This window comes from Pseudopodoces humilis, chromosome 15 (genome assembly GCF_049639895.1).
Source record: "Pseudopodoces humilis isolate 2021_Gansu_Grassland_sample_001 chromosome 15, ASM4963989v1, whole genome shotgun sequence".
Classification (NCBI taxonomy): Eukaryota; Metazoa; Chordata; class Aves; order Passeriformes; family Paridae; genus Pseudopodoces; species Pseudopodoces humilis.
This window is the reverse complement of record NC_142214.1, coordinates 16421346-16441338: the sequence shown is the minus strand read 5'-3', so window position 1 is coordinate 16441338 and position 19993 is coordinate 16421346. Positions and strand designations below refer to the sequence as shown.

Sequence of the window (19993 nt, the reverse complement as noted above, 5' to 3'; positions counted from 1 at the left end):
GGCCGATAGGAAGGATGCATATGCTCTTATCTGAAGGCTCTAGGAAGATTTAAGTCCTAGTTTAAAAAAAAAAAAAAATCACTTTGCCTGAAACAGGGGCATCCTTGCTGGGTTTATGCTATCTTAAGTAAACCATACCAATAGCACTGACACCAGTGCAAAAGCAGATAAAGCAGGATAAGGAGCCTCAGTCCTTGGAGCCTTCATTCTCAGCATGGTGTGGATAAGAGAAGAGTAGGAGCCTGCAATGACACCTTTCCAGATCCACATGTCTGTTGAGGGCACCCATAGGCAGCTCCAGCACCCTCTCCTCAGTGCGAGTTCCTTGGGGCACCCGCTCCTGCAAAGCAGCCACGATGCTGCAGGGAGCAGGAACCTCTGCTGGCTCCCAAAGGTACACCTGCTGCTGGCCACAGCATCTCAGCTGCTTCTCTGGGAGTGACAAGGAACAGGACCAAAAAGGGTGCAGCTGTTGAAGCTGCTGCTGCATGACCCCACAGGCAGGGACAGCTCAGCTGGGACCTGTGTCAGAGGGTCCTTCCAGCCATCAGCCCTTGCTCCAGGACTGCAGCACACCTTGGTGCTGCCCTGCCCCTCCCTGTCCTGGAATGATGCAGAGGAGTAATCTCCATCCCTGAGTGGACTCTAAAAGCACTGCATCTTCTCACGCTCTGCTGCCTCTGGCAGCACAAACACTGACCCTCACCTTTGCAAATCGCTCCCTGGAGTGGAAGTGGAGCACCAGGGCGGTGGTCTGCCCACAGCCAGCTCTGCAAAGCAGCAGGCTTCGAGGGGGCTGGGAAGAAACTTCCAGCAAGGGAGTGCTGCAGAATTTGTGCAGCTGTAGGGAAGCCTCAGCCAGTACTTGGACAAGTCAGCTCTTGGAGAGCAGCTGAGAAGCCACAGCGCTCTTCCTGCAGAGCTGCCCAAGTGCTTCCTGAGCCCAGGAGCTGCTGGGAGCTCCAGCCACCCTCACACAGCAGAGGAAGATGCTGGACCTTTGTCTCTGCAATATTGCAGACTCTTCACAGTCCCAGCCAGAGAGATTTGGGCATTCGCTAATGAAAACCAGGAAGAGCTGCTAAGTGCAGGGCAACCACATTTTTCCCCTCCAAAAATGACATCCACCTCCTCATGCCCTGCAGCAAGGCTTGCCCAGGCTGGTGATGAAGGGAAGGAAAAATCTTCTTGGCATCTACCACAGCCAAAAACAGGCTGGAAGTGTTGGCAGCACAAAGCATGGGGCAGAGCTGCATTTTGCACATAGGTACTGTGCTCTCAGGGTATGTGTGTACATGGTCTTTGGGTGGGCAGCACTATTTTTGCAGCAAAATCTGAGCCTCAAATGAGCCTCAGTGCTGTCAGCTCCCCTAGCACCATGCATGGCTAGCTGCTCTTAAAGCACTGCTGCCCTGTACTGCTACCAGAGAAGGAGTCAATGTGTATGCAGGAGATTGGCATTTAGAAAATTTCCATATAGGAAATTACTGTGGGCAACTGGGCAGGGAAACAGGGATGTTTTTCTGTCCCAGAGATAAACAAGCATGACTGACAAATTCTCAGTCCTTTGTCTGCTCTGAAATACACTACTTAGGGCAGAAGTCATGAAAACTCCAGTAAGGTGGGAGCTGAGGCATTTTCACCCACCAAAATACTGTTCTGTGAGAGGAGAGCTTATCACTGCTAGTCTGTGGCCTTAGAAATAGTAATCATGATTATTCCAGAATGAGTCAGTGTTCAAATGTTCAACCTGAGGAAGTCAGCCCTGCAGGCACATTACCCTCTCCCCAAGCATTACTAACCTAGGATACACAATGAGGAGTGTGAGAACTTCTGTGTTTCATCACAAGTGACTCAATTAATTCAAGCCAACAGCTACCAGAGCCTGTCCAGAGCTGGAGGGAAGTGACAGTGTCTGGGTGCTTTCATTCCTGGCACACCACACCTGGATATCCAAATGGCTGGCACCAGGGATCTGCTGGTCCATGAGGAAAAGGGAGGGTCCCTCACCACCTCCCTGGGAGGTGACCAGAGGCAACCGCAGATTGGGCTGCAAAGAAACCTGCCCGTGAGCCGAGCCAGAGGGGAGGGAAACCCAGGAGATGAGCACACCCAAGGTGTTTTGTCATGTGTTTTATCATCCCCTTCTCTGGCAGTAACCTGGAGCCTGTTTCCCTGGCCCTGGCTGTAGGGCTGGGGGTGGCGGGGGTCTGCCAGCCCTGGCAGCGGTGGGAGGGCCGGGAGAGGAAGCGCTTTGAAGTGGCTGGTGATCACTGGCACAGCCGGCTCCGGAGGCAGCGTGCAGAGACTCCCTAATGCGCCAGCCCTTTCAGGGGCAGCCTTGGCACTCAGAGAGATGGCGTGTGAATAGCCAGGACAGCAACAGGAAAAGCAAAGCAAAGAAACCAAACAACAGAACTGGGGGAAACGGCTGGAAGGAAAGCGCTCCCCAAACCTCCAAGCCCAGCTGCTCTGGCCCCGCCAAACCCAGGGGTGCAGGGAGACAGAGGCTGGGATGCAGGGATGCTGCTGCTGCAGGATGGCCAGGACAGCAGCCTGTGCCGGCCAGACACCCTGTACTGAGCCTTTCAGAAGAGCTTGGCTGCCTGATGTTCATCTTTGGGATGCACAGAGCAGCCAGCTCTCCCTGCCTGCAAGGTGGCTGTGTGGAGGGTGGGGCATTGTGTCTGACACGGGGCTGAGCCAGCTACCATGTGTACATCTCTACTCCCTTCTGCATGTCACTGGTTGGGAATACAGGATCATGTACAGGCAGTGGGAGAAGGTCAGTGGAGGCAAGGCAAAGCAGAGATGTGTCTGAACTGGAGGTGCTCAGCTGCCCACGGGGCCGCTAGGGCTCAGGGAGGCTGCTGTGCCATGGGCTGGAGACCAAATCCTTACTGGCAGGACTGGCACTGGCACAGGGGTGTTAACAGTGGGGAGCAGCCTTGGCAGGCACAAGGCTCAGAGCAGAATCTGCAGCATTTACACAGCCAGGAGAGGCTTTATGCTTTTAACCAAGGAGCTCTGGATGCAAAATGATCAGGGATGCAATGGGGGGAAAAGCTCAGCCCAGGATGGACTGCAGTCCCCCATCACACAGATCCTTCCCTGAGCAGGTCTGTATACCCCCAGTGGGGTAACCCAACCTAAGGGATGGATGCATTTAAGTGCTACCTGCCATCAGAGGCTACCCCTCAAGCCCAGGGACTGTGAGGCTGTCAGTGCCAGTGGGATGAAGGTGGGAGTGCAGGCTCAGCCCAGGAGAAGCTGTTCTGAAAGGCCTGGAGCAACATGAACATCCTCATGATCTGACCCCAGACCTGTGCTCCCAAGCTGGCTGGAGCATCCGTGGGGCTCCTCCCTGGGAAGCAGGGGGTGGCAGGGTGGGCTGCTTGGAGGGTCCACAGTCCAGGTGTCAGCACAGAGAGGTGCTGGAGGAGTGCCACAGGCTGGGGGCCAGCCAGGCACCCTCTCACTCTCTCACTCTCTCTCTCTTTCCTCTCTGTGCCTCTCTGCCGGTCGGCTTGCTACATACCTCCTTTCCTACATATTTTCTTGTTGGGCTTTCGGGTGCATTCCTTGGAAATCCGTTTTACTGTAAAATGAATAAAAGACTACAAAATAACAGGAGGCTCCACTGATGGGAGTGGGCATGCAATCACAACCACGCTGCTACCCTCCCACCGCCCCCGGGACCGCGGGAGGTGGGGAGGGAGCGTCGCCATGGGAGGAAAACTCTGGGCCAGCCGTGCTGGGCAGGAAGGAAGGCATGGTGCATTCTGTGGGCCCCAGAGACCAAGGAGTGGAGCCAGCCAGCCTGGGAGAAGCCACTGGCCCACCAGGCTGCTCTGCTGTGTGCCGCAGACCCGCTGCGGGTCCCTTTTGGCCAGCTGAAAATCCCTGGGGGCTCCCGTTGCGGTGAGGCTGGGGCGGGCGTGCGGGCAGGCGCTGCCTCCTCTGCCCTCTACTTACAGTTCAGATGGGATCCCCTACAAAGGAAAAGGTTAGACAAGGAGGCACCCAGCGCCGCTCAGCCTCACCCCAACAGGACCATGCCCCATGCATGCCCAGCACCCCAGGCTCATCGCTCTGCCGCTGGCCCACCGGCGGACGGAGGAGCAGCCAAGCGATGTGTCTGCCGGTGCACCCCAACCTCCCATCCGTACCAGGGCCCAGAAAAGGGCTCTGTGGTCCCTTTCTTGCCGGAGCATCTTCCCAGGGAGAGGCAGAGAGTGTTCCTCCCAGCCGCAGCCCACGCCCACAACTAGCGCATGGACCTGGGGAGGGTGGGAAGCAGGGAGGAAGGACGAACTCGAACCAACTCAAGACAGAACCTGGCACTCGGCGCCTGTGGGGAGCACAAATCAGCTTGTCACTCTGTGGATCTGCGGTCAGAGAGTCGGATTCAGATTTAGCAATACAAGAGAGGAACCCGTGACGATGCCATGGAGGTGGAGGGGTGGGACCGGGAGGCGTGGAGGAGCAGGAGCACGCGAGACAGAGATGGCAGCTGAGGGCAAGAGGGCAAGCTGCGTGGCCAGAGAAAGCTTTCCACAAACAGACAGCATGCTGCAGGGTCCACAACCACATGCTTCAAACACAACACCCAGGTGAGACCAACCACTGCTGGGGAGGGCTGGAGTGACCCCCCCCTTGCTCTCCTGTGGTCACCCCAGTGGGGACTCACCATCCTCCGTGGGGATGTAGATGTTGAGGTACAGACAGTCCTCGTTGGGATCCTGGATGTACGTGGCCACGATATCCAAATTGGAGGTAAACCAGATGGGCAGCATGATCTCAGGAACGGCGTTGTGGATGTTCTGGGGGCAGACTGGTGAGAAATGGGTAGCGTTCCTGATGCCTGACCAGGATGGTGGTGGCTCGGGGGGCATGAATCTCTTCTCCCCGATGGGGGGAGCGGCATAAGGAACCCCCAGGTACTGGTCCACGGGCCCCAGGATCTCACTGGGCAATGGCACGCGCACCCCTCGTAACTTCCCATAGTGCGTGTTGACAGTGGGTGAGTAGACCTGGCCCTCCATTTGCACAACCAGCGAGGCAAAGCTCAGGACCCAGAGGGTGAGACGCAGGTCCCAGCTGGCCACCAGCTCAGGCACTTGGAGAACAGGGGGGAAGAGAGGGCTTCTCCAGAGTATCAGCCACATTGTCCGGGAGAAACAGCACCAACATCCAGGCCTGAAGCTCCTGGGGCGAGGTCTCAGAGCAACCCCATCACACCAGGCCTCCGATTTGCCCACCAGGAACAGACGGAGCAGAAGAGACGGGAGTCGGGAGTGCGCAGCCCAGCCACACCTTCTGTTGGGTGAGTCGGGAGCACGAACACAGGGAGATGTGGCACCAGCTCCTCACAGCCTCCCCGCTGCCTGCTGCTGCCTGCCCGCCAGCGGCCCAGCCCGGAGGTGACTGCTGATACTGTGGAGAGATGGAGGGAATTAACAGCAGACTTGCTCTGGAAGAGTTGAAGACCTGCAGTGCAGAAGGAGCCAGGATCTCTGGCTGAGCCTCCCACCCATGGGTGCTCACTGGCTCTGCCTCCACCCGGGCAGGTGGCTCTGGGAGCAGGCAAAAGCAGGCAGAACAAGCAGAGCATATGCACACACACACACACATACACACACACACACTGTCTGCCCATGCCTGCAGAGCCTGTCCCCAGTGCTCAGGGGCTGCCCAGAGTATGGGTGCCAAGATGAGCAGACTGAGTGCACACAGAGTGCTATGCCCTCCCCATAAGGAGCCTGTTGGACACCACTGGTGCCAAGCACAGCCCCTGCACAAGACCCCACTGGCACCTCTCCTGGCTGAGCCGGAGCTGTCTGTGTTCCCACACCACGCAGCCTGCGCTCCTTGCCTGGGCTTCAGCGCAGCGCTGCTCCCCTGTTCGGCTGCCACCACCCTTCAGACACCAGCAAACTCGACCCCCATGTCCTAGCCAGGCACCCATCTCCCCCTCCACTGGCCAAAGCGGTGAGACCCCAGGCAGGACCCGGCTGCTGGGCGGGCAGGAGGGGAACAGCCAGAGTGCTGTGGGCATCTCCCACCCGCTCCGCGCCCCGGCAAGCCCGGGGAGGCAGAGCTCCGCTCCCACGTCCCCGCCCGGGCTGGCGGCATCAGGAGGAGCAGCTGTGGCAGCCCCCGTGGGGAAGGGAGGGCACTGCAGATGGGGACCCGCGGATGTGTCAGCGAGCAGAGCTCCTGTGCCAGGGAGCCCTCGCTGGAGGCTGTGTGGATTCCCAGCGCTCTGCCCTTCACCTTCCCGCACCGCCTGTCGCATTCAGGGCTTATGTAAGTGCCCCCCGCCCGGGCTCCCCCCGCTGCTCCCGGGGGACCCGGGCACGGGAGGCGCGGGGGCTGCACCGCCCGGAGCTCCCCTCGCCCCGGCCGGCTCCGCTCCTCGGCGGGCGCATCTTCAGCCGGGTCCCCGCGGGAAGGCGGTGGTGGCTCAGGGGATGCTCACTCGCCCTGTCTCAGCCACATGTCCTCACCCTGGGAGAGACGGCAGCGGCGGTCAGGCACCTCCGTTTTGCCCCAGGGCATCCTTACGTGCCCACCCGGTAGATCTCTCCCAGGCTCAGAGGGAAGCAGAGTTGCATTGAAATTATTGGAGCACAAAATAAGGCCTGTATGCAGATGGGAGTTTGCAGCTCTGGTGGAGGTTCAGTTGGGCAGGGATTCCACAAATAGAGAACACCTCATCCAATGAGGAAAATCCGCAGGAAAAAAAACCCACCACCATAAAAATAAACCCCTAAACCTCCCAGACAGACAAACAGAAACCCACAAAAAAACCCACCCAAACAAAATACAACCAAAAACCCCCACAGAAGGTGTCTCAAATCTGTACTGCACATGTGCAGGCAATTCACTGCTGGTCATTAAGGAATTGGGCCCATGCTGTGCCTGCCCTCCTGATACGCCCAAAGAACTTGGCAGCCTCAGAAATCAGGGTAACACAGTAAATAGAAACACTCATCTCAGAAAATCACATTAGTGCATTCAGCCCACCCAAGCAGCAAGGCCTCACAGGGCTGGGCATGCAGGCACCTCTCCAGAGCCTGCCAAGGCAATGCAGGTAACTCCAGACAAGGAGGGCAGCACATCACTCCCCTTCACCTGCTCCTGCCCCACCAGACAGGACAGAAACACACCAACAGGAGCACGACACGGCTGCATTATCCCCCAAACATATGTCAAACCTAAGGAATAAAAGCTGAGTCAAGGGCCAGAAAAACAGCTCAGGCACCCAGAGACCCCAAGCTCTGCTCTGCCCACCACTGCTGGAGCTGCCTCTGCAGCACAGTGCCTTGGCTGCCCTGTTCTGCCTGCAGCTCTGGAAGAAAACCATCATTCATCTCATATTCCTTGCCGCAATGCTCCTCCTTCAGCAGAGAACTGACCTTTGCCTAACAGCAACATGCCAGGGGTGTAGTGCTGGCCCAGGACCTCCCAAAGCTGCATTCCCAAGCAGGATCTCAAAGGTGCTTCAGACCCACCACTCTGTCTGACATTGCTGGAAGGCAAACTGCCCAGTGTAAATCTTCTGCTCAGGTTCCTTCAGGTACCACAGGTTAGGATAAAGCTAATTATTAATGACTGTCATATCTAATTTGTATGACTGGAAGCTACAGGCAGCTTCCAGTCTTTATGATAGTGCATGCAGTACTCCCTGCAGAGCCATTTCAACTGATCTGTCATCATTTTCTCTCTGCAGGAACACCACAGCCCTGCCAGTGGTGGTTCACCAGCTGATTTCCCAGCTCCACAGCTTCCTCATGGCTGCAGCTACATGGTGCCATGGGCACTGCTGCTCTACCAACTCCTCCAGGCAAGCAATTTCACGGCACCAGGCAGTGCCACTACACAGCTGCCCAGCTGGGCTGCACACACCAGTCACAGGGCTGAATTCACAACCCACTCTGCATCCGTGGAGCTTCCACACGCCCACTGTAACCATCCTGCCCTGACACAATGAGGAATCTCTTTCTACAAAGCACAGCCAAAAAACAGCTTCTTGCTACAGCTCCTCAGAATTATGCTACAATGATATTCCTCTGTGTTTTTGTTTAATCCTCATCCAGCTCTGAAAAGACATGGAAATCTGAAGACAAAAAAAGTATAAGCTAAGATAGAATTAAGTACACATTCTTAACTTAAACAAAACGATGCTACAGGACTTAAAACTGTCTCCAATTATGAGTTTTACAAAGCATGAGGCACGGAGGTGAGTTGCACTAGTGATAGCCAAATATGTCCAGATATGGAGATGCACAGTCAAGGCCCAGCAGCCCTAATGTTACCCTGGAGAGCCACAATGCCTTTACACTCAAATACAGCTCATGGTATTTTAACATTTGTAATTCCACATTTGGTTCCATCATTTTTTAAAGACTCTTTGTCTCCATCTGCCCATGTCCCCGCAGCACAGGATAAAGGCACCCAAACAATCTCAGTGACATGCTTCTAAGCCTTCCTATGTCTGGATTTTTTTCAATTACAAACCCAAAAAACGATGCAAACCCTATATCTGAAATTCCCTGGGTTTCAAATGCCTGATTTGGGATAATTACAATACCCCTGTAACACATCTGATACCCTGATATTGCTGTTCTGTGCTCTGTGCTTTTTGATGTAACTCCATGTTAACATAACATTTAGGATGGGAATTTAGTCTTAATTTAACGCTGACAGACTGCCATAAAAACCCAAGCTTAATCCCTTTCACTGTGGGTTGTTGCATGTGCCTTGCATTGCTGCCTGCTGCCTCAACAGCTCTCAAGCTTCTTGGTCTTTCAAAGCATGAGAAAGAACTGAGAGACCAGAGAAAGGACATTTTGTTCAGGGAAGCAATTCCCTTCACATCCCATGGGAGGTGGGAGCAAAACTTTTCCCATTTTTGCTGCCTACAGCGCTCTCACTCTTCCCTCCAGCAGGGAAGCCAAACGTGTCCCCCAGCAAAGATGGGCCGCTGCCTGCCCGCAGCCCCGCGCCAGGAGCCGTGCCTGCCAACTAGAAACGAAACTGGGCTGGGCTGGGCAGGCACAGCCAAACTGGGAATGCTCAGACAAGCACGCAGTGAGAAACTGGGAGCATAAAGACCCCGCAGGCATCCCAGGTCGCTCTGCCAGGCTGCTGGTGGGTGAGCAGAGGAAGTGAGGCTGCTAGCTGTTGGGGATGTTATTCATGTGCTTTGGAAAACAAATGCTCTATAGGTATTTCCACGGCCACACTGTCTGCCAGACGGCTTCCTCCTCAACAAAGAGACTCTCTCCATGGAAACCTGGGAGGGTGGGATCCTCTGGAAGCCTCTCTCGCAGATGCATATTCAGGCATCTCAACAGCAGCCAGACAAGCCGGATCCACACCTCCTCTGGCAGACGGCCGAGGAGATGTGAGCAGGCAGCCTGCTCTCGTATTGGACCCTTTATCAGAGCCCAGCCTCCTGCCCTGGAGCACCAGCCCCAAGTTCATCACACTCATGTTGTGGCTCTATGTCCCATGAGGTTCAGAGCCAGCACAGATGGAGACCTCAAAGCACCCAGCTGGCACGGTTGGATGATCTCCTTCCAACAGCAAGCAGACAGGATGTCCCATTGCACCCTCCAGCCACTGAGCCTCGCGCAGCTCCACGCACCATTTGACCCCACTGTACTTTGCTGAGGGCCAGCCCATGCACCCCAGAACAAACATGCACCCAGCAAGCAGCATGAGAAACTTCTGCCTTCTCTTCTCTACATGAGCTCCAAACCTTTCCACCAACCTGTGCTCCAGGAGCTCAGGCTGGTGCTCAGCTCTCAGTCTGTCAGCACCTGCTAGACCCACTCCCCACATGGCATCTTCTCTCCTCCACTGGGCAGTGATCCCAGCTCTCACCTAGCCCCATCCCACCTGGCCTACAACACTGCAGAAACCCCACAGGAAACCCTGGGCAGCAGAGAAGCTGCAGCACAACTGGACTGATGTGCTTGTGTCCCTGTGTTCCAGCAGCTCCTCAAGAGCATCCCTTGGTTCTCATGCCAGGTTACCCATGGGTGCCACAGGCAGACGTTTCCTGGTCGTGCAGCACTGTGGAGGCATTTCCCAGGTCCATCACAGAGCTGGTGAACACTGATGGCTCACAGTTACACTGAAAGGGACATGAAGGGTTTCAGAAAGGTCAGCCCTGCTGCTGCTGTTGCTCTGCTTTTCCATGAATGAACTAAATGACAGAACAGAGTACGTTTCAAAATCTGCACGTGACACCCCAGCACTTTAGAGGCCAGGATGGGAATTTGACACGCTCCTGACAGACTGGGAAAAGGGCTGAGAGATGATGGGCAGGACTGTAAGGCATTGGGAGGTAAAAAATCACACAAACAATCCATGGAAGAAAAGACAGCAGCAGCTCTGCCACAAGGGTCATGAGGGCTACAGGTGAGTACAAACTGAATGTGAGCCAGCATATCATTGCCACAAAAAAAGGAAACTGCAGGAGGATGTGTGCAAGGCCAACTTGCACATGAAGTAATTACTCTCCTTTCAGCTCATAAAGACACAAAAAGTAATTTTACTGTTGTCCAGAGAACCAGTTCATTCCCCAAAAGATTTGGACTAACTGAGGGAGGCCATGGGAGATCACAAGATCATCAAAAAGCTTTGGAGAAATGTCTGGAAGATTTGGATTAGTCTAGACAAGAAAAGTCACAGGGCACAGTTTTATAACATGCAAAGGCCACTGCAAAAAAGTTCAGAACACTCTGCCCTTTTGTGCTAGGTAGAAGACACATCCATATTAAGAAAGAAAAGTTAAGTGTACACCAGGAAAAGCTAAAGCACTCCATGACTATCTGCAAAGGCTGGTATGTGGCAGATGGATGGACCAAGTGATTCCCAACAGCCCCTCCAGCCCAGTCTCCTGCATTTCTCACTACCCTGGCTGGCAGCTCTGCCCCTGCCCTCATTCATTCAGCATTTGTCACCGTCTGGGTATACACAGCCACCTTGGTCACGAACCCATTAGCATTTAGGATGCAGAGCAGAGCACTTAGGAGGCTTCCCAGCACTATGGAGCCCAAATAATCCATTCTCCACTCTGCAGAGTCCTCCCCCAGAGTCCAGAGCTCCCCACCTCCCTCTCCTTCTGAGGCACATCTGCAGCCCCCCCAGTGTCGAGGCACCACAGTCACTCTAACGGGACAGAAGGAAAACCTCACCCTCCTTTGCGTCAAGATACGTCCCTCTGCCTTGTCCTTCCCAGCTCCTGCCCACAGTACCACCAATATTTACAGCAAGCTGAACGTCAGAAGCCTGAGAGACACTCCACTGCACATCCTTTGCCCTGGGGAGAGGATGAGGGACCACGTGAGAAGTGCCAGTTAAGTTCCTCAACGCTGCAAGAACATATGTGGGACAGAAGCTCTTTGACAACTCCCAGACACATGCCAAGATCCTCGAGAGCTTCCATTCATAACAGAAGAATGTTACTCAAAATCCCTAGAAACAGACAATTTCAAGAGCCACTTCTGCTGTGGTGCCAAAGGCCTCCCGCTGCAATATGGCCTGTCACCATTTGCTCCATGGTGTTTAACGAGTTCTCCATGAAGGAGCCAAGCCTGCCTTGGGAAGGACACCAGGGGAAAATCAGACCTTTCCCTTGCCCACATTTCAGCCTTTCCAGACATTTTTGGTGTTGAATGTCAGCCCACTGCTCGATGCCCAGCTCCAGAAGACACGCTACCCAGCAGGTGAGATAACTTGAATCATTTCCAACTCTTCTTTAGCATCAAGAGCTCCAAAAATACAGGAGGTTTCTCAGTGTCACTGAGCTGTGACTGGTGATGCTGCTGAAGGACAGCTCGTGAGTCCTGCAGCAGGAACAGCGTTGGGGTCAGCACCCAATACTGCTGATGCAAGAAGAAGGTGACCACTATAGAGGATCCAAGGACAACTGTGCTTGAAAGCCTGGAGTTTTTTGGAGTGGGCTACATGCTCACCTTGAGTTAGTCTAGATTTTGACTGACCTTCCCACTCACTGCTTCCCAGGAGCCTGGTGGAAAGCTGAGACAGGGCCACGTGGCACAGCCTGCAGCTGCTGTGTGAGCAGGAGGCTCTGCCAGGACAGGAAGAGGGCAGTGGCAGCAGCCTCTCGGTGGACTGGTGAGTTCCCACATGGCTCAGGGATAGCTGCTGAAAGTAGGCTATTTATTGCCACGTTCTGGATAGAAATAATCTGGATTATCTCACGTTATGGCTTTCCTGACCCCAGCATGAAGACACAGTGGCAGGTTTTTCTCTCCCTCACCTTGCTATTTGCAGTTTCAACGGACAAACACTCGCCTGCAGGGGCAGAGGTTAAGGAGGAGCACCCGTCCGAGCACAGCCGAACCCACACTCGCTCCCCAGCCCGAACCGCCGGCAGCGAGGGAAGCGCCTGAGTCAGCCCGGAGGATCTCAGAGCCCCGGGACTCCCCGCGGCCGGCAACACCTGGCTGTGGCATCGCTGAGTCCCAGTCAGGAGGGACGGCGTGGCGGAACCGGGGAGGTTCCCGGAGCCCCGTGTGAGGCTGAAACCTCCCGCAGCCCGCGGGAGCTGTCCCGTCAGCACCGGACCGGCCCCGCCGGGCGCCCGGCAAACACAAACCGCAGCTCCGGGAACAGCGGAGCGGCCACCTCCAGGCTCCCGACAGCTTCCTGAGCAGGGAAACGGAGAGGGAGGTGCTGGGCTCTTCTCCCTGGCATCCAGCGATAGCACATGAGGGCACGGTTCAAAGCTGTGCCGGGAAAGGTTTACACTGGACGTTAGGAAGCATTTGTTTAATCAGAGGGTAGTCAAACACAAACAAACTGCAACAGGCTTCCTAGAGAGGTGGTCGATGCCTCAAGCCTGTCAGTGTTTAAGAGGCATTTGGACAACGCCCTTAACCACGTGCCTTAGTTTTAGGTCAGCCCTGAATGGGCCAAGCAGTTAGACTGGGTGATCATTGTAGGTCACTTCCAACTGAAATTATTCTATTCTATTCTATTCTATTCTATTCTATTCTATTCTATTCTATTCTATTCTATTCTATTCTATTCTTCACAAATAAATGTTAGACTTACTCCACCTCTGGCTTTGTGCAGGCAGGTGACTGACAGTGCAAAAGTGCATCCACAGACTCCCGGAATTTCCAGACGAGTACTCAGGAGTGAGCTGACAGACAAGCTGCTTTCAGCAAGCCTTTGGCACCAGCACAGAGTTCATGCCAAGACAACTTGCTCACTCTCCCACACATCACAAACAAGCACCAGGCACCTACTCTAAGGCAATATAATCTCCCTCAAATCTGTGATCAACACTCCACAGCTACCAGCCCAAGTGCAAATCTCACCCAGCGAAGAGAGAGCTGACTCCACCAGCAGCATTCCCCTCACTTCCTTCTCCAGCTTCAGGAAGCCGCACATTGACATTATCCCACCTGCTCAGCACCATCCCCCTCACATCTGCCAGAGTGATGCCTCCTCTCCTAAATAATTGCCCTGGAAACTACCATGGATAACAGGGGGCATTTCTAAAGACAACGTGGATCATAATGACTGAACCGTGTTAGGGAACAATTCCACAAGGCTCTTATCAATAAGCTTCCAAAAGTCCAAGTCCAAACACATCCACATTTCTTATGTTAACAAAAGAAGGTTTGAAGTCTAATAAAGAAAGGAGACTTTGGTGACCCAAAGAGGCTGGCTCAATGACACCCCCATTTCTGAAATACCTGAAACTAAGAGGCAAGTATGAAACCACGTTGTTGATGCAATGTCCTTGTCCAAAGCTGTCCCCAGCCTCTCAAACTCCTTTCTGGGCACCATGCAAAGGACATGAAGCTCCCACAACCAATGGGCCACAGGCAATTTACACAAAGCTCTGTCCTCCCCATGCCACCACCTGTGCTAGAACAGCCCAAGACATCTCACACAAGCTCCAAGGAAAGCTCAGAAAGCACCAGTGGCTGCAGGCAGGGCGGGTGTGTGCACAGCCAATGCTTTCCATGGACTAGCGTGGACTGGGGGAGGCTCTATAAATGTAAGGAGGTGGGCTGGGCAGAGAGGAACTGACTGCAGCTTAAAATACATGGACTTCCTGCAAATGTGATTAGGGAGGGTGGGCAACAAAATCCAAGAGTGTTCTGAATGGGAACAGCTACATCCAAAATAAGTTGTCAATGTTTCATTTTTACTGACTGAAAGCAGGAAGCCAAATCCACTTAATCAAGGGCTGAACAGTGGCTTTGGAGCCTCTGGTTTCAGCAGCAGAGCCAGTAAAGAACTTTCTTTTACCAACATCTGCCCCAACTACCCATTTCTGCCTAACATCACTCCACTCTTTATCAGCTCAGAAAGGTTTTGCAGGGCAGAATTGTAAAACGAGTCATGGAAGTAATCTGGACTAAAGGTAATAAAATCCAGGACAAAGAACAAAGACGAAGGAAATAGCTGGAGACAAGCAGGAACTAACTTTTGCACAGAAGCTGAAACATGACACAATAAGTTTTCTTGAGAAGAGATAAGGTTACAAGTTATCTGGCAATGTACAAGCACTATCTGTTGCCACCACCTTGTCTTGTACCATGAGACACCAAGCCCATGGAGCAAGGTGGCTCTATGGGGAGAGCACACCCCTGTGCAAGGGGTGGTGTGGGCCATCCCAACAGAGCCACCCCTGAGGATCACAGTGCAGGCAGCAGAGCCACGTGTGCTCCCTCAGGATGCAAGAAACCCCAAGCACTGCAGTCCAGCACCAAATTGTTTCCTCACTGCAGGGTCCCAGAAGATGTTTGACTGTCCACACCACCTCCACCTTGTTACAACAGTCCCTACTGCCAGGTGAAACACCAGACAGGCTCTGCACAGACACAGGTGCCCAGAGGCTGTGATGCAGGGCTGGCTCAGCTCCCGTTTCCCACAGCTGGGAGAGCTGCAGGTCCTGTCCTGTGCCAGAGAGATGCCCCAGCTGAACTGCAGCCCATCTCCCCAGCACAAAGAGACAGCCCCAGCACATCCCACTGGACTCAAGATGCTGAGCTTTATGTTAGTGTGAGTGGTGCTCACCAAAGACCAGACGTGATTTTCTGACCATATTGCAAGTGTCCCTTTGAGCCTACTGGCACCAGCCAGTGACCTGCTGCTCCATGACACTGCAGCTTGCCTGGGGGCACAATTAGTCCCAGCTCTACCCTGGCTGGCCTGGGAGACCACGATCCCCTCCTCACAGCACTGCACTCTTCCTCTGCAGCAGAGAGCTGCTCTCTGCAGGGCAGGGACTGGGATACCCAGACTTGGACTGGGGCAGGAGATGGGGAGCAGTGAGCACCGGTAGCAAAGCACAGGCAGGACAGAGCAAGCTGCATTTGCTAATGCTGTGATGCCCCTTCCCTCTGCTCCCACCAGCAAGCAGGTTTCACTGGAAACACCGCAAAGGCCCAAGTGTGGGGGTGGGAAAATGCCATTGTTGCTGGAAGCACCATGGACTCCTCCATCCTCACCACCACCCCGCAGGCTGCCGGCGGCAGAGGCCACCGGGTCCCTTTCTCTCGCCCCCGCAGGGCAGGGGACACCATCCCAGGGCAGCACCTCTTGGCAGAGCTCCTGCGGGAGCGGGGCCGCGCACCCAGAGCCAACATGACACAGCGTCAAGCAGCCACATCCTGCAGCAGCCACCGCTCCTCCAGGCTGACGTCAGCCTCCGCAAGAGCTGGCAGGCAGGACATGCTGTGCATGCCGGCCGCGCTGCTCCCAGACACCGCCTGGCCCCGCCACACACTGTGGCCTGTGTTCCTCACCAGCTACGACTCATCTACAAATTGAATTTCACACTCGCACGCTCCAGAAAAAGGCACAGGTGCTAGAGAAGCCACCCTCCCCCTCTCCACATCTGCCTTCCCACTCGCCCCACCCCGCTGCTGAGCGCCGGGATCGCGGCTGGAGCTCTGGAGGAGCTCCTGGGCAAGGCACAGGCGACATCGGCTCACGGAGGAGCTGCCACGCTCGGGGCAGCATCAGGGCGAGGAGTGCCCTGGGGCCCCTGGCACAAGGGACACCCCCGTGTGCTGCTGGCACGACACAGCGTCCGAAACCGCCCATCTGACAATGAGATAAAAGCCCATCCCAGAGTTACTGGTTTCCCCAGAAACCCTACAGGCTTTCCCAGGAATTCTGGAAATGCACAGATTTGGTATGTGCTCCAGTAAGCAACCTAAAGAGTTTCTACAGTTGTCACAGCCAGAGACCACCGCTAGCACAGGCTGTGAGCACAGCTGGCAGCCCGGACAGATGTGGTGCCTTGTCACCTCAGACAGCCCATGGTGCAGCCCAGGCCCACACAGCCTCTGCACAACTAAGAGGAGACGCTTCCTGAAGGAGGGGAGTCTGCTCTCAACAAGGCCGTCAGCTGCTCCGTTCCCAAACCAAAATCAAAGCTGGCGTGACTAAGCAGAAGACCATGGAAGCACCCTGGACTGGACTGGCCTGGCCTGCAGCCACGGCAGCTCCACAAAGTCTTGCTCATGCAGCCAGGGCTCACTAGAGACTGTAGGTCAGGCAAGCCAGCAGCTAGAAAGGAAACCCATTCAAATTTAATCCAAAATGTATTTTCTATTTTCCCTTGTAAATTTATCCTCCCATATTTTTCTATCTTCAAGCACAAAAAAGCAGAAAGCCTAAAACCTCTGGCAAAAAAAATCCTTTAATGTGTTTTACTGCAAATACCACCTCGTGTTAAGAAATAAGCTGGACCGGAGCTAATCAGGCAGCCTGGGGATGCCCTGTGTCTCCAGAGGGAGCAGACCAGAATGAAGCAGGACTGACAGGCATGCTGCAAGGACCAACAATGCCAAGGAAAGTAAAGTTCAAGTGCCAAGACGGCTCTCATGCTCCCTGCTGCTCCTCAGAAGTCCCTGAGCACAGCTCTGCCTCAGCAGATGCCCACTTGGAAGCATCGCTCATAGCAGACACAGGAGGAGTTTTTTGTTACAAAGAGTAGGCAACCAATTGCCTTCTCTTAAAGTCCTGAGCATCAAAGTACAGCAGCTCCCTGCCCAAATCTGCAGTCTCAGATTCTTGTCCAGAGACCCCAGTGGCAACAAAGACCAAAAAGGCAGGACAGAAACAGATTGTTTCTCTCTTGAGGCACAGGACAGCTGCTATCCAAGGGAAATTTTGGTTTGTGGTTGCAAGGACACCCTTGTGCTGCTGGCTGGACACTTCCCTCAGTCCTCCTGGAATTCATAAGGATGAGAAACAGCATCCCCTTCATAAGCAACAACCTCACTTAACCTCATACTGCTGCCTGCCAGCCAAAACCCGCGGGCGACTGCTGGATCCCAGCTCATCCCTGCATTTTCCTCTCCAAGCCCACTTCTCCCATAAAAAGCCAACCGCCCCCAAGCCAAAACTTGCATTTCCCTGTTGTCTTTGCATGTCTCTGGACTGCTCAGGAGCTGGGGAACAGCCTTTTGCCATCCCACTCTCACTGAGGTAAGGCTGAACTGGATCCTCACAGGTAGCAGGACATGAGTCTTTTCTCATTTGAGGATAAAACCAGGAACAAAACTGATGCTTATGTTTCCTGATGTGTATGAGAACAGGCACAGACGGGGACTGGAGGAGGGAGATACGAAGATCAGATCCCTGGTGATCCCACAGTGCCTATCATGTGCAGCAAGTACCAGGGAACTGGGACACCTCTAAGATGAGACTCTAGCTCTGCAGCCAGTGTGTCCCTGTGCCCAGGGAACCAGAGGAAGCAGAGGTGTCAGGAAACACAGCAGGAAAGGATATTGCCATTTATTTTCAATCCAGCTGAATTAGTACCTGATCAGTAGACAAAAGCCTGTTAGAGTCTCCAGCAAAGGGTCCTGTGAAGCCAAGGCTTGGTGCTTAGCACAGGTCCTGCATCTCCCAGCAGGTGCACCTCCATCATGTGGGGAAAGCATCCCACGCTCTCAGCGAGGAAGCAGGACTGAGCATGCATCTGTCACCCTGTGCCAAGCTAAGTAACTGGATGGGGATAAACCCATTCTTCTTTACCAAAGCCCAGTGCTCCCTCCTGGCTCCACACTCTCTGGTGTGCAGAATGTTATGAAAATAACAGAGCAGACCAAAAGACCACCTTGCTCTGTGAACTTGCAAGCAGTCAGAAGCACAAGTAATTCACAGTTCAGCGGTTGCCCAAGCCAGAGGTGGATTTCAGTGTATTTATTAGTTCTTTCTATTCTTCTTAGATTCTATTCTATTCTTCCTTCTTGAAATCATCCCATTTCTCCTGAAACTAATGCATGGTTTTGCTGTTCATGACACCTTGTCCTAAGGACTTCTGTGATTTGATAGCACATCCACAAGAGGCAATGCCCCTCCTCCTGTTTGGCACCTCCTGAGAGCTCAATTTGATGTGACCTTGTACTTGTATGAAAATAAACAATGAACAGTTAACCTCTATCACTTCTCTCCTGGCCTCCTGTAGACACATCTTATCCATCTTCTGTTGTTTCTTTTCCAGTCTGAAGAACCCTGCCTTATTTAGCCTTTTTTTTGCAGAGATGCCACCAGACCTCTGACCAGCTGTGCTGCAACTTCCAGGCATTTGACTCCACAATGATCTCAACACCCACACATCTCTCCTGAGCTCCCTGTGGGCAGCTCTAGAGACAGAGACACAGAGCAACCCCTGTCCCCTTCTCCTTCATCACTATCCCATGAGTCCTCAAGTTGCTCAGTGGTGCCTGGAGTTATGTGAGGGCAGAAGAAAGACACAAAGACAGCGGGATTCACACATTCACCTTCACTACTCCTTTGGCACGTGGTGCCAGCACCAGGACATGGACAGGACCACCTCCATGGGGAGTGCCATGCAGACATTTTGGCCACATTACAGACTTGGGCGTCTTCTCCCACTCCTTTAGAGCAGCACCAACTGCTTGATGAAGGCCAAGTCTCTGCAGCCCCTGATCATCACAAAAGAGCATTCTCAGCAGTCCCCTCCCCAAGCCCATCTCAGAAGCCTCCTGACCAAACTTTTACCAGCCATCCTTGCCCTCAGCAGCCCAGGCCCAGACCCAAACAAGGCTCGTGCACCGTACAAGCCCTGTAACACGCTCTCTCTGCAACCTTTCCCAAACTTTGCCACCTGCTCTGCTGGCACGGCCAGAGCATCTGGCCACCAGGCAAAGTTTCAGCTCTGCTTGCCAGGCACCTTACAGGATATTCTTGCACTGAGATGCAGTTTGAAAATAACAGATGTTACTCCAGTGTTCTGCATTTTGCAGTGTCAGGAACAAGGTTTCTTTACCAACAATCTTCTGAGCTCCGTGCCAAGGCGGTCTCATCCCAAACAGTGCTCCCCAGCACAAAGTCTTGCTCACAGACAGCCCCTGCCACGTGCTGTCCCTGCTGCCAGGCAGACAACATGGCAAAAAGAAAATATTGCAAGAGCAGAGTTTCCACACACAACTTCAAGACTTAGCAGGAACGCAGGTTTCATCGTGGACTGCAATACCACATGACTACTGAGCCCAGACAAGCCTCCAAACTGCACATAACCTCCCATTCAGGGAAAACTTCCAGGAGCTACACAAACCAGACAGGACCCAGCAGCTGCAGCCAGAAGCACCCATGTCTTTCCACTGCTCCCTCTTCATCCCCATTTCCTCTCAGTCAGACTCGCTCCAGGGTCTGAATGATGTGGGTTCAAACTGGCAGCTCTGGCAATTGCAGGACCATTTATTCATTCCCCTCACACCCACAGCAGAATCCTGCTGAGGCCAGCAGCACACAGTGCTGGTCACAGTCTGCTCCCTGCCCCCAGCTCAGGGGAGTATCATGGTAGGAGACCATCAGAGCATTCAGCACCACCCAGCTCAGCTCAGCTCAGTCCTCAGACCCAGCTCTCCTCTCCTGGTAGCAGGATCCAACCTGCCTCCTCCTGCTCATGTGCCCTGTGCTGCCTGCGACCACCTCCCCTCTGTGC

The 19993-nt window shown here is 54.0% G+C and overlaps 1 protein-coding gene across 3 annotated transcripts in view; it reads right to left on the bottom strand.

Annotated features, from left to right (window-relative positions):
- Window positions 1-19993, bottom strand: part of NLGN3 (neuroligin 3) — a 38890-nt gene that overhangs the window by 15809 nt on the left and 3088 nt on the right. For 2 of the 3 annotated variants that reach the window (XM_005527453.2, XM_005527454.2), the window contains exon 2: window positions 4691-5436. In XM_005527453.2, the coding sequence (XP_005527510.1) occupies window positions 4691-5168 (478 nt within the window). In that variant the 5' untranslated portion in view covers window positions 5169-5436. Of the gene's footprint in view, window positions 1-3538; window positions 3599-4690; window positions 5437-19993 lie in introns of all 3 variants that reach the window. The other variant, XM_005527452.2, reaches the window with a different exon arrangement.